Raw genomic sequence first — 14,595 nt, forward strand, 5'->3', positions numbered from 1 at the left:
TTTCATTTTAAATTGGATTTATTTATAAATGTATTTAATTATTATTTAAGATTTCTTATTTACAGAATGAATGATGTGCATTTGTTTGTTTAATCTGATTAGTGTGATGTGTTCTCTCTTTTACCTCCGTATTTGTTCTCCACCTCCACATGAAATATTCAATCTGCTTTTTACACACGTGTGGGTCAATGAACAGACACGACGAACCTCTCACGCCTCAAATGTAACTTTATTTTCAACAAACACATCCCATCCAAGAGAAACTTTATCGGTACAAAGCACTTTAACAGCCGACAAGCAGAGAGACAGACAGCATGGATTTGGCACCTGGTATCAAACTGCATTCTGGGTATTTTTTGTGATGGGGGGGAGGGGTATCACAGGGGCCTACATCATTCAGAAACACAGAAGAGGTGATGATTGGCTGAGAGATGTGACATATAAGACAGAGTCTTAATATGATAGGAGGGATTTTATGAATGAAGCTAACATGCTAATCCAGACATTTCCTCGAGGACTCGTGGAACAAACTCCAGGGCTCCTCAAGGTCTCCGGAACTCTGTTAGGTTGTTCCAGGAGTCAGATTCAAGGTTGAATTAACTTCAGTGACCGTGTAGACTTCTCAAGGACTCCTGGAACTTATTCAAATACAATTAATATCGATCACAAATTTTAGTCAATGTTTGTTGCGTCGTCTTCTCTTCATATTTCACAGCATCATTTGTTGTGTTAAGCTAACTTAACCAACCTGCTAATGAAAGCTCTGCCATGTTATTGGTTCGACCTTCCTGGAATACTCCTTAATGTCCATAGCAAGGTCCATTCAAGGAGCCTCAAATCCCGACAAAGTAGATTAATCTCAAGGCCCTTAAAATGGCTTATTTTATCTCTGTGTCCATAAAGAGAGCACCATGTTTAACCTAGCTTAGCATACATACTAGAAGCTACTAGCTTATCTTAGCAAAGACAGAAGCAGGGGGAAATAACTAGCCTAAGGTAGCACAAAGACTCATAGCAAGGCAAAGTTACTAGCGTAGCATGAAGACTGGAAGCAGGGGGAAACAACTAACCTAGCCTAGCAAAAAGTCTAACAGCAGGAGGCACTACTAGCCTAGTTTAGCATAAACACTGGCGGCAGGTCAGTCCTTTCTTTAACGCCGTCCCGATTAATCTATACAGGACTACTCAGACGCTTGAGAAAATAAGTTCACCTGTATAAACGAGCAATGCTTCAATTGTTAGCTAAACACCTGGTTTGTCTCAGGTGGCTGGCTGAGCTGTGATTAGCTGTTTATCTTGGTGCTAATTTGGTTTTTGATCTCGATGCGTTCAAAAAGCTTCACTTAAACTTCATAAAATCTCCCCATTCTGTTTGTGTGATGTCAGGTGAAGGTCATGAGGAAAAAGGCAGAATGATGACTTTTTTTTTTTTTCTTTTTTCCATCAGGTAGTTTCCTTGGTAACATTAGGGGTGGGGAACTGTAGGCATAGGATTATCCAATCACAGGCCTTGTTTGGCGAGGGAGGCGGACACCTGACAGGAAAAAGGAAGTTGTTTGTGAACTTGTGCTTAAATGTTGTGACTGATTTTGATCTGAACCAGTAAGTCTCTCTCTCACCTGGTCGGCCAGATTGTTGAGAGGCGGAGCTTCAGCAGTATTAAGGCTTCCAGGGGAGGAAGTGTTGCTAAGGTGAGGAGGGGAGGAGTCAGGCTGGACGACGATGTCAGCACCATGGTCAGTGCGAGCTTTGGCGCTCTCTCTGAAGGTCAGTTTCTGACTCTCAATCTGTTGACACACAACAACCCAAACACTGTTACACATAACATAAATATAGTTATATACTGTGTATGATATATGCACATGTGATGTAAGCATATTTATATAAAATCATAGTAATGTACAACAAATAGTTATATTTCATATGAAGACATTTATAAACAAAACAAAACTACAATGTATAGAATATGTAACATAGTTATATGTGACAAATCAGTTCTTTTGTTAGCCTGTTGATAGTGTGGTGTGATGTTAGCATGTTGGTAGCGTGTCTTTTGCATTTACCTTCTTTTTTCCTCCCCCTGGAACATGAGTGACATTCTCCAGAGAACCAATTTTAGATTGAACACTCTTAAAATCCACCTTCTCTGACTTAATCTCCAGCCTCCCTCCACCTGACACACAAACACACAGTACATTATAACAAGATAACAGTACATCATACTTTGATCACAGTACATGTTACTATGATAACAGTACAGTAAAACACTACAGTACAGTATAAATATATAAAACACAGAGTACCGTACTTGTGTGTTTTACCTGGTTTGTGGTGGATGTTTGCTTTGGAGCCACACTTTGATGTCACGTTACTGAGATCCAACTTCTTATGAACAATATGCACCTGCACACACACAGACAGGTTTATCTATCTTTGTGAGGATCATGTTCTTTTAAACAATTGTGAGGACACTGTTCAAAGTGGGGACATTTTCAGCTGGTCCAGGGCTCAACTTTCTAGCAATGAGGGTCTTCACAAGAACAGGGAGACAAAGACAGGTGTGTTACCTTGCCCCCTCCAGGTGAGTGTTTCAGGTTCTCCGTGGATCCAATCTTTGACCTCACGTTGCTGAGGTCGGGCATGGGGTGGGAGGGAAGGGGGGGTGTCCGTCCACGAGCAGAGTTGGGAGACCTGGGAGGGGTCCGGACTACCGCCACCTGTAGGAGCATGTTATCAGTACCAGTTAATCCAGCGCAAAGTGCTAGCAGCTACCACCTGTCACTCAAAGAGGCCACGCCCCTAATGCTGCATCACTCTAAGCCTTAATATAATGTAAACAGGTGAGCTGTATAAAGATTCTCCCCGTACAGTTGTCATGAAGAGAGAAATGAGCTATAGAGACCCAAACTGTTTTTGTACCAGGCTGTAAACATGTTTATTTCTGCTGTAAAGTTTAACATGGGGCTCTATGGGGACTGACTCACTGCTGGAGACAGCCTCAAGTGGACACCAGAGGAACTGCAGCTTATGTACTTCCATGTTGACTTAATTGTAAAGCCCAGGAGTTTGCTGCTTGGTAGTTTGCTTGGTAGTTTTGCTCAGTGACATTCTGATGATTCACCATAATTGTCTTAACACAGCTTTCAAGATGTGAACCTGAAGTTATGATAATGCAGCTTGAAATGTTGGGAGTCAGAATCAAGAATCAAGAATCGAGTCAGCTTTGATCAACAAACCAGTGTCCTCAGACAATCAGACAGACAGGTAAATCGGTAGTTAGACAGGTGTTCAGACCTTCTTCAGGTCTCTGTTTGGAGTTGAGGATCTGCTGGCAGGAGAACGACTTCCTGGACTGTTGACTCCATCTACTGACTCTGATAGAGAGACAGACAGACAGACAAGAGGAGAGACAGACAGTTTAACTCGGTCAGACTGGTTGAACTTATGTTTCAGGTTAAACTGTTGCAGTGTTGTACCTGTACTCTTAGCTGTGATCATCTTGGCTGCTCTGGTGCCCCCTGCTGTCATGGAGGCCTGAAACACAATTATTATTATTAGAATTTGTATTATTATTTATTTATTTATTTATATTTTTATTACTATTATTATTATTATGATACTTCAGTCTCACAGAAACTCTAAATTAAGTGTACTTTACCTTCGCAGTTTCTTCAGCAGTTCCCTTCTCAGCTGATTTTTCTGAACAGAAGAAGAGTCGGAGGAGGAAGAGGTTTGAAAACATGACATCATACATTTTCAAGTTGTGTTTTTGGTTCCTTGTGTTTTAAAATAAATCAAAGACTAATAAGGACATTAAACCAAAATACAAGCTGTATTCTGATTGGTCAGTAATGTTCCCATGATCCAAAATTGAAGTTTTTTCATCACACATTGATCATGTGTTAGCATTCCGGGCTACGGATGCTAACTAGTTTATTCAGTTTATCAATATCTGCAACCAGCCCTCACTTCCGCCGTGTTTTTAATGGAAATGCGTCATTATACTCATGTTTCCATGAAAACCTTAAGGTTGCAAAGAGGTCAACAGGAAGTGTCCAGGCCGTGTAATATTAAAAACAAGAGACCAAAAGATAAGAAATGTTCTGCCTGTTAGTGACCAGTGCAGCTAACAAGTTAGCATACCAAGCTAGTAAACTCTTGTAGTGTGATTATTCGATTCGATTAATATCTACAGTATCAGTCCTCACTCTGATGCATCATGGGAACTTTTACTGCAGAGAAAAAACTACATCAGAAAACAGAAGAAGGGCAGCAAACAGGAAGTACTACCAGAGGTGAAAGGTCATGGGTATGTCCAAAACCGCATACTATCATACTCATCATACTAACCGTGACGTCAAATTGTCATCATGCGTTCCCATCTCATAGTATGCAATTTTGTGTATACTAGATCGGCCCGGATGTTTGAGTATGAGACAGGAGCATTGCGGCTATTCAGCTTCTACTATGGCGGAGATGGACCGGAGATCAGGCTGGACACACGTAAACGATTAAGTTACGTGATACGGAGAAGACGGCTCTGAGTATGATGCCAACGGTATCCTAATAGTCAGGTTAGTAGGCAGTATGCAGTACATACTGTTTGAGTCTGTAGTAGGCAGTGCGTTAGTATGCGGTTTCGGACACAGCCCGTGTTTCCATGACTACTACAAGGTCACAAAGAGGTCAACAGGAAGTGTCCAGTCTGTGTCACTTTCAAAAAAATTCTGAAATATGACACAGAGAAGGAGAAACAAAAAGGAGGAGGAGGGGGAGTAGGTGGGTGGGAGGAGAAAAAAGAAGAAGTGGGAGGAAGAGGGAAGAGGAGGTGGAGGGTAAAGGAGGTGAGGTAAAGAAGTAAAGTGAGAGAGGAGAGGTTGGGAATGACAGACCTTTGTTTAGAGGAGGAGGAGCACTTGCTTTCCTAACTTGGACAGCCTTTTTAGCTGGAGGAGCGCTTGTTTTCTTGGGTGGAGCAACCTGTTTTGGCGAGGAGGGGGTGCTTGTTTTCCTCACTGATGCAGCTCCTGTGGGAGGATCTTTGGTTGTGGCGGGAGAGGCAGCAGTAGAAATCAAGCGTTTCTTCTCTTTGCTAGCGACTTCATTAGCTAGAGGAGTGCTTGTTTTACCAGTGGGCATCTCCTGGTCGGAGGATGGAGGGGTGGGAGGTGCTTGGTGGATCAGTGTGTTTGTTTTCACCTCCTGGAGGTCGTGCTGCTCCTCAGGAGGAGGTGCAGAGCTGCTGGGAGCGCTTGTTTTTGTTATCTCTTCAGGAGGGTGGACCTCAGAGGACTCCTGCTCCTGCTTTTTCTTTAACACAACTCCTTTGTCCTCCGTCACCTCCTCTATTTCTTTGTCCATAATTTTCTTCTTCTCCTTTTCTTGTATTTCTACTCCAACTTCCTCCTCCTCTTCCTGTTTTACTTCTCCAACTTCCTCCTCCTCCTCTTCCTGCTTTTCTTCTCTGTCTTCCTCCTCCTCCTCTTCCTGTTTTTCTTTTCCGACTTCCTCCTCCTCCTCTTCCTGTTTTTCTCCTCTGACTTCCTCCTCGTCCCCTTCCTGTTCTTTTCTTCCGAATTCCTCCTCCTCCTGTTCTTCTTTTTCTCTGACTTCCTCCTCTTCCTGTCCTTGTCTTCCGAATTCCTCCTTCTTCTCTACTTCCTGTTCTTTTTCTCTGACTTCCTCCTCTTCCTGTTTTTCCCCTCTTACGTTCTCCTGCTCCACTTCCTGCTCTTGTCCTCCACCTTTCTCCTCTTCATGTTTTTCTCCTCCAACTTCCTCCTTCTCCTCCTCCTCCTCCTTCTGTTCTTCTCCTCCTTCTGTGAGATGCTCCTCTTTCTTCTCCTCTGCCCCTTTGTTATCTTGTCCCCTTTGCTCCTCCTCCTCCTCTTTCCCTTCCTCTCCTTCTTCTTCTTCCTTTTCTCTTCTTTCAGCAGAAGGAGGTCTAGTGGGTGAGCAGGGAAGCTTTAGCTGCTCCTCGTCTTTCTTCTCCGCCTCCTTCTCTTTCTCTTTGTCCTCATGGTGTTCCTCCTCCTTCTCTGTCTTCATCTCTGATTTCTCCTTTTTCTCCTCCTCATCCTTCCTTTCTGGCTGCTCCTCAGAGCTGCTCCTTATCATTTCAACTTCATCTTCTTGCTTCTCCTTCACCTCCTCCTCCTGCTTTGCTATGCTTCCATTTGGAAGCTTATCAAGAGAACTGAGGGTGTCGAGGTCTGAAGGAGGAGGAGACAAGAGGAGAGAAGAAAGAGGAAACGAGAAGGAAAGAGGAGAGGAGAAGACAATAGGAGGAGAAGAAGGAGGAGACGAAGACAAACACTGAGAACAAACAAATTGACACGATGTATTTGAACACATCACCATGGCAGAATGTATTTGTGGTTGCTAATGGTAACAGGAGCCAGAGACTTCCTGTTTCCATCAACAAGCTGATGCATCATCAAACAGGAAGATGAAGACGATCATCAGTCAGTTCAACAAACGTTTATAATAATCAGGCTAATCGATAGCTGTTAGCCTGGTGAGAATTGTAAGCTTATGACTAGCTGTTGGTTAATGGTTAGCTGTTAGCTTATAACCTATGGAGAGTTATTGACTTAAGGAGAGTTGTTAGTTTACAGAAAGTATCGTACAATAGATGTTAAATTATGGCTAGATGTTAGCTCATGGAGAGTTAGTTGGCGGATAGTTGTTGGCTAACGGATAGTAGTTTGCTTATGGAGTGTAATTAGCTAGCAGATAGTTGTTAGCTTATGGAAAGTTGTTAGCTTACGGTAAGTTGTTAGTTTATGGAGTGTAATTAGCTAGGGGGTAGTTGTTCACTCACAAAAGTTGTTAGCTTTTGGAGTGTAATTAGCCAGTGACAGTTGTTAGCTTACGGATAGTTGTTCGCTTATGGTGGTTGTTAGTTTACGTGAAGTTGTTAGCTTATGGAGTGTAATTAGCTAGTGACAGTTGTTAGCTTACGGATAGTTGTTCGCTTATGGTGGTTGTTAGCTTACGGAAAGTTGTTAGCTTATGGAGTGTAATTAGCTAGCGGATAGTTGTTAGCTTACGGAAAGTTGTTAGCTTATAGATAGTTGTTAGCTTACGGAAAGTTGTTAGCTTATGGATAGTTGTTAGCTTACAGATAGTTGTTAGCTTATGAAAGTTGTTAGCTTATGGAGTGTAATTAGCTAGCAGATAGTTGTTAGCTTATGAAACTTGTTAGCTTATGGATAGTTGTTAGCTTACGGAAAGTTGTTAGCTTATGGAGTGTAATTAGCTAGCGGATAGTTGTTAGCTTACGGAAAGTTGTTAGCTTATGGATAGTTGTTAGCTTACGGAAAGTTGTTAGCTTATGGATAGTTGCTAGCTTACAAATAGTTGTTAGCTTATGGAGTGTAATTAGCTAGCAAATAGTTGTTAGCTTACGGAAAGTTGTTAGCCTGTGGAGTGTAATTAGCTAGCGGATGGTTGTTAGCTTACGGAAAGTTGTTAGCTTACGGAAAGTTGTTAGCTTATGGAGTGTAATTAGCTAGCGGATAGTTGTTAGCTTACGGAAAGTTGTTAGCTTATGGATAGTTGTTAGCTTACGGAAAGTTGTTAGCTTATGGATAGTTGTTAGCTTACAGATAGTTGTTAGCTTATGAAAGTTGTTAGCCTGTGGAGTGTAATTAGCTAGTGGATGGTTGTTAGCTTACGGAAAGTTGTTAGCCTATGGATAGTTGTTAGCTTACGGAAAGTTGTTAGCTTATGGATAGTTGTTAGCTTACAGATAGTTGTTAGCTTATGAAAGTTGTTAGCTTATGGAGTGTAATTAGCAAGCAGATAGTTGTTAGCTTATGAAACTTGTTAGCTTATGAAGAGATGAAGGCTCACAGATAGTTGTTAGCTGATGAAGAGATGTTAGCTGATGGATTATGTGTTATATTAATTACTTTATTGTTTGGTCGGTCAGATACTACAATATCACTTATGTAGACACACGTTTGTTTGCTACAGAATTGTTAGTTATATACACTGCTGCTGTTTCACCAAGCGTGTTAATGATAGTATGCATCAGGAGTATGAAGTATTTAATATGTCAGAAACAAAAAAATGCACACAGACATGCCTGCACTAACCTCCCGTCATGCTCTGCTCTGCAGGGGCTGGGCCACCTCCAAGGGGGGCGGAGTATCCATCCATCATCACTCCTACAGAGTAGAAGAGTAGGAGAAAAGAGAGGAGGAGGTGAGGAGGAGGAGTGGATGGTAAGTGGAGGAGGAGAGTAAAAGGAATGGAAGTGAGGAGGAGAGAAAGAAGAGGAGTAGAGGCAGATGATGAGAGGTAGAGGAGGAGAAGGAGGAGGAAGAGGAACAGAGGAAAGGAAAGGGAGGAGGAGGAGGAGTGGAAGAGAGGAGAAGGAGTGGATGAGAGGAGAGAACAGGGAGGAGGAGGAGAGGGAGAGGAGTTGAACAGAAGTAAAGGAGGAGTCAGTGCGCATGCTCAGTAACACAGTAAATCCTCCATGATGATGATGCAGCAACAAACCCAATACATTCTTTTCTATTAAATTCTGTCTCTTCTCCACCTGTCAATCATCCCTGGACACACGAGCAAGCGCGTTCACGTGACCCTCTCAAAATCTCCTCTTTGTGTCAAATCTGTAGCTACACTAGCCCAAAGGCTATCAAGCGGCACCGCAGCGGCGCCGGAACATCCAATGTAAGGGTGACAGGCGGTCAGAGAGCGAAAAATACTGCTGCACGCGTCTGCCGACGCAGCCGCCGCCCCCCAACCTTCAGACAGTGAAGCGGCAGAGACACATGGAGCAGAAACAGAGACGCAGAGGGTCAGAGACAGAGAAACAGAGACAGACAGAGAAAGAGAGTTATAGGCAGACAGAAAGAGAGAGACAGACAGACACAGAGGGATGGTCCCGCAGGTGGAGGATGTTTCAGTGTCTTACCTCCTTGCTGATGTCCGTCTGTCTGCTGCTCCACCCTGATGCACTTCCACCTGCTGCCGCTCTCAGAGGATGGGGGCGCTCTGCTGCTGCTGCATGCCGGGAGAGGAGGCGGCTGTTGCCATGGTAATCTGATGCACATGCGCACTGAAAAAATCCTTGAAATCCGCTGATACAGTCATGATGGAATTATTCCTCATGTGTGTCGTTATAAAATTAAACACCTGAAGTAATCAACAAGTTCACGTTCTTAAGTACTCTGTTTAAGGACTGCTGCACATTCAAACTTTAATTTCATACAAACTATAATTTTGGCTTTTTATGATATAATTTCACATAATAATAATTATAATAATAAAAGTAAAAATAATAATAGGCTACAGTTTGCTTATATGTTTATGTCAGTTCTTTTTGCATACAGGAACAAGGGATTTATCAAAGTAGACAGTAGTAACATTACTAACAGTAAAATAGTGCTGACACACTGCAGCACTCATGATGCAGTCTTACTACACTGATTAGATCCATCATGCTGCAGAACGAGTACTTTTACTTTAATTATACTTGTGCACTACTGATGTATGCATACTTATTCACTGCAGTAAAGTGTAGTTTGTTTTTATGATGACGCCTTTCACGGAAGAACGTTGGATTTCAAATGTAGTACAAATATATCTTTTCAAAACAAACCTAAGATGTGTGTTTTGACATGTCAATAATATAACTAATAATTTCATATTCTTTTATTTTGAAATTCAGCTTTTGTTTTTGTGTAGAGCAGAGACAGATTATTTCATGTTCACTTGTATTTAGGTGAGTGTTTATGTAGTCTTTATCAAAGTTCTCCACAAACATGATGACAGAGCAGAGGATTATGGGTACTGTAGTTCATAGTTAACCACAGACTAACTGTAGCCTGCTGATAAGTGATTGGCCAATACCCTTTTAACAAACTCAGATTCGGTAACGTTATAGAGATTGAGATATTTATCGTGTAATTTATGTTCGGACCAATCCCTACTGACCTTTGTTATCACGGAAACCGGACAATATTTCAGGGTTTCAGCCAGGTGTAGATCCGCCTTCGCCTGCTCATTGTTTACAGTCTGACTGAAGCCTCAGACGAGCGGAGTGTTAGCTGCTCTCATATTCATACATGTGTTTATAGAGAGGACTGACAGTGAAGCTGCAAGAGAAGAGACACAACATGATGTTGTTTCTGATGTTTCTGAGTGAAGCTTTAGTTCTGATCAGTTTTACAGCAAACAAAAGAGAAACGACTCGTACCCTGTCGATCAGTTTATTGATTAAATATAAGACATCAAATGATACAGGAGGGTCAGACACGTACAGTATCCAGATGACGTCACTTTAAAGTCCACTCAGTGTCCGGTTTAAATTACATTTAATTAAATCATTATAAATCTGTATTTACAAAACACGTTTAAATCAGATGTTTATCAAGCTTTTCCAGCGAATAATGCCACTGATATTAACTTTAATAATAATTTATACACACACACTTATGCACACTCACTCTCTCTCACACTCACACACACACACACACATAATAAATAAAGGAGGAGGTTTAAGGAGCAGTTTATGTTTCATCCTGAGTGTTTCCGTCTACACACACCTACAGCTACTATCTATGCTACTTGGTTACTGGTAGTACTACGGGTCTCTATCTATGAGGTTCGACCCTCTTTAGGGCGCTAACATTTCCCTTTTTATTTAAGCTAAGATACAGTTAACTCTGCACGGTGCAAATGTGCACAACTTTACAATTAAAGATAAATCTCTATTTAATATATTTAAACGGTTGTGTACAGCGCTCATCACAAGGAAAGTGCAAATATTCAAAGTACAAAAACACATCAGCAACATTTTAAAGATAAACTCCTGCAGCCTGTCGTGGTGCTCAGAAACTTTATTTAAACTTAGGTCAAAGGCATTTCTCTGTATTTGTTTTATTTATACTTTATACTTACTTATACTACTATACCACTTTCATTTGTTGTCTGTTAATCTGTGAATTTGTGTTATTCTCTTTGTTATAGCGCCCCCTGGTGTCCGGCTGCGTCCTGCTGTTATGCACCAAAACAAAACGAAGGAGTTTATCTTGAAATACTTCAACAGCGACAGTTTGATAGAGCGCACCCCCCGGTGGCAACTCTGCTCTCTGAAGTGTGTTTGTGATGCATTCAGGAGCTTCAGGAGATTGGGACTTCTCTTTAAGGTACCATGTTGTGCAGTTTAAACGCAACTTTGTTTAGCTGATGCGTAAGTGGATGATTTACAGCGCCCACTTCTCGGAAGATCGGTGGTTTGATCCTCGACTCCTGCTTTCATGTTAGGTGTCCATGGACAAGACATTCAACCCCCAAATTACTCTGAGTGTGTGTGTAGTTTTAAGGGGTCTGAAGACTAGAAAGGTGCTGTATAAGTGCAGTCCGTTTAGCATTTAGCATTGCAACGTAGCGTGAGACCTTCATTATCTTTTGTACACAGAGCACGAAAAGGTTTGTGTAGTGAAGCCTGAATGGACAAACAGCAGGACATTTGATTCTTGGGAGGACCTTTGTTTGGTTTCGCTAGCTTACATTAGCTTGCTAAGTAAGACGGACATATTATTCACAAGCTAAATTCAAATGATGATGATGTCTCGAGTGGTTAACTTAAGCTAACTCTTAACTCTAAATTGGCTAGCTTGTTGTTTTCAAATAACTTCAACTAACATTAAAAACTAACCAACATAAGATCTCTGCAGTGTAGCTAAGTTACAGCTAGCTTAGCTTACCTTAGCTTGCCTGCTTGCTAATATTATGGCTAGCAAAATTCTATCTGAGTGGAAATGCTAGTTGGCTAGCCTGCCAAATGACTTCACCAGCTAACTTGATCCATTATCCTAACGTGTATTTGACCAAGGATGTTTGTTTTAGCTAGAAATAAATGATGGAGCTAACAATGTAGCATGATTTCGGTTTTTCTATTTTGGACTTCAGGACTCCATTTTATTTAACAAAGAACCTTTAAGTGAATCAAACATTTGGATTTTTTAGCACGTGTGTTTATCTGCCAAACTCTCAACTTCAATCGAATGTTTGTTTTTGTCTTGTTTCAGCCTGATAGAGAAAACGAGGCTGATATAGACCAGAAACACTGTGTGTGTGTGTGTGTGTGTGTGTGTGGGTTGTTAGCTCTGTTAAACAGGAGAAAGCTGGTGATCAATACAACATTAGCTAAACAGTTAGCTCGTCAATAACACTGATCAGTCAATAAATAAATTGATTATATGAACACAGTCCAGCTGCCTTATTGGACACCTGTCTGCCTGTCACCCTGTGGAAGCAGCTGATCGGTCGAGTCCAGTGATTGGTCAGCACATGAAGAGAGGCGGGTCCACACGGAGTCCCGACTTATGGGGTCCGTCTGATTGGCTCCACAAGTGTCGTGCACTGTGAGTGGCTGGTTTGACCTGATCCATTGGCAGGTTAATTAACGCCTTTGATTGGCTGACTGGAGTGACATCACAGATTGTAGTTGGTTAAGTTCAAGTCTGTCAGAGGTCAGAGGTTAGAGGACTGTTTGATGCTGTGGAAGGAGACTCTGCTCGGGGAGGTGGGAAGTGATGTGGCGCGGACCGCCCGGCTCCGGAAGGAGTGCCGGTCCTGCCAACGAATCCAACGCTTCCTGACCGCAGACCGCACCTGCACACAGACAGACAGACAGACGGACAGGTCGGACAGGTCGGAGAGAGATAAATAGTTTGTATGTATTTACACTTAATTATAAGGGTTCTAAGTAGAGAACCCTGAGGCACACCTCAAAGAATAGAATAGAAGTCGTAATTACCTCACTGTTGAGAAAACAGTAGAAAACAGAAACAAAAAAGCCCTGCAGTGACAGACAGAGGGAGAGAGTGTTAGCTGCTAACTGTGCTAATATGCTGCCAATAGAGATAAAATGCTGCTAATAGTGTTGTTAGACTGCTAACAGTGCTAATAGGCTGCATCTGATGTCATGCAGCTGTTACTCATTAGCTTAACTTAGCCTAAGTTCAGAGGCCAGTTTATGTGTAAAGGTCAACAGAGACGAGGTGAACCTGGAAAGACTCCAGGATGGAGTTAAAGTAAATAAAGACGATCTGAGCGACTTCGTCTTCTCCTCCAGGATTCACAAAGAACAGCATGTAGGTGATTCCCAGCAGAGGCAGCAGCACCAGAGTCGCCTTCACCGCCTTCCTGCAGGTAGAAAACCACCACAGGATTCAGTGTGGACGCCAGCACAGAGCAAAGCACCTTATCATAAAATGAAACATTATACAAGTTTCTATAAAAGAAGAGTCCTTAACCTGAACCTGCTGTCTGACACTTTAACTGTCGGCTTTTGATCTTTTTTAAGAACAGTGTGTTTTCACCTGTTTTTGGCACGTACCTGTACTGGATGGTCTCTGAGGTGGTGGACGCCCTCAGTTTGGTCATAAGGATCCGAACGATGTTAAACAGGAAGACAAAGTTAATCTGAGGAGAAGAAGATGTTCATGAGACTCAGAGCAGGTTGTTCAAACTGTCAATAAAGTTTTATCAAAGCAGAAAAGTCGGCAAAATGAAGCAGATTTCTGAGTGTGCTCCACGTGGACACGATTCTTCTAGAGACTAGTCTCCAGAAATTCTACAGCTCTACATCTCTATAACTTTATCTTTCCAGAGCTTTATATCTCTATCGCTCTATATCTCTGTTGCTTTACGTGTCTGTGGCTCCACGTCTCTTTAACCTATATATCTATATCTCTGCAGCTGTATATTAAGTTTTTATCTCTCCAACTCTATTTCTCTGGTTCTCTGTGTCTCTCCAACTCGTTCAGCAGCTCTGTTTCTGCAGCTGACTGTCTTTATAAAGCCGTAGAGATATATTTAAGGTGGACTGAGTGTGTGCTTACAAGCAGGACCAGGATCATGGGACCTTGGTAGATGTAGTCGGTATAAACCCCCGCCCTCTTTCCAAACCAGCACCTGTCAATCGAAACATGCAGCCATTGTCAACTCCTTATAGTGTTATATGAGAGACAGACAGGTGAGGAGAGAGACAGGTAAGTGGGAGACAGGTGAGAAAAGAGAGAGACTGATGAGGAGGGAGACAGGTGGTTACAGGTACAGTGGGGCAAAAAAGAATTTATCAGCCACCAATTGTGCAAGTTCTCCCACTTAAAAAGATGAGAGAGGCCTGTAATTTTCATCATAGGTATACCTCAACTATGAGAGACAAAATGAGAAAAAAAAATCCAGAAAATCACATTGTCTGATTTTTAAAGAATTTATTAGCAAATTATGGTGGAAAATAAGTATTTGGTCAATAACAAAAGTTCATCTCAATACTTTGTTATATACCCTTTGTTGGCAATGACAGAGGTCAAACGTTTTCTGTAAGTCTTCACAAGGTTTTCACACACTGTTGCTGGTATTTTGGCCCATTCGTCCATGCAGATCTCCTCTAGAGCAGTGATGTTTTGGGCCTGTCGCTGGGCAACACAGACTTTCAACTCCCTCCACAGATTTTCTATGGGGTTGAGATCTGGAGACTGGCTAGGCCACTCCAGGACCTTGAAATGCTTCTTACGAAGCCACTCCTTCGTTGCCCGGGCGGTGTGTTTGGGATCATTGTCATGC

At 42.1% G+C, this 14,595-nt stretch overlaps 2 protein-coding genes across 2 annotated transcripts in view; both read right to left on the bottom strand.

Moving 5' to 3' along the window:
- Positions 1–210: 210 nt before the first annotated feature.
- maptb (microtubule-associated protein tau b) lies at positions 211–8,992 on the bottom strand. Its single transcript, XM_069676135.1, has 11 exons — positions 8,930–8,992; positions 8,103–8,174; positions 4,893–6,212; positions 3,659–3,699; positions 3,477–3,534; positions 3,295–3,374; positions 2,568–2,717; positions 2,322–2,403; positions 2,064–2,173; positions 1,620–1,787; positions 211–1,534 (listed from the first exon to the last, which is right to left on the bottom strand). Exons 2-11 carry the CDS (start codon positions 8,167–8,169, stop codon positions 1,502–1,504), a joined length of 2,109 nt encoding a protein of 702 aa, XP_069532236.1. The 5' UTR covers positions 8,170–8,174; positions 8,930–8,992; the 3' UTR covers positions 211–1,501.
- Positions 8,993–10,218: 1,226 nt separating this feature from the next.
- The window catches only part of crhr1 (corticotropin releasing hormone receptor 1), a 21,934-nt gene continuing 17,557 nt past the window's right edge, over positions 10,219–14,595 (bottom strand). The window contains exons 10-14 of the mRNA XM_069676002.1: positions 13,869–13,941; positions 13,364–13,449; positions 13,032–13,170; positions 12,782–12,823; positions 10,219–12,636 (exon numbers count right to left, since the gene is read on the bottom strand). Of these exons, the coding sequence (XP_069532103.1) occupies positions 12,496–12,636; positions 12,782–12,823; positions 13,032–13,170; positions 13,364–13,449; positions 13,869–13,941 (481 nt within the window). The 3' untranslated portion in view covers positions 10,219–12,495. The remainder of the gene's footprint in view (positions 12,637–12,781; positions 12,824–13,031; positions 13,171–13,363; positions 13,450–13,868; positions 13,942–14,595) is intronic.

This window comes from Semicossyphus pulcher, unplaced genomic scaffold, assembly GCF_022749685.1.
Source record: "Semicossyphus pulcher isolate SPU_LCO1_2020_fin unplaced genomic scaffold, fSemPul1.0.p SCAF_25, whole genome shotgun sequence".
In the NCBI taxonomy this organism is placed as follows: domain Eukaryota; kingdom Metazoa; phylum Chordata; class Actinopteri; order Labriformes; family Labridae; genus Semicossyphus; species Semicossyphus pulcher.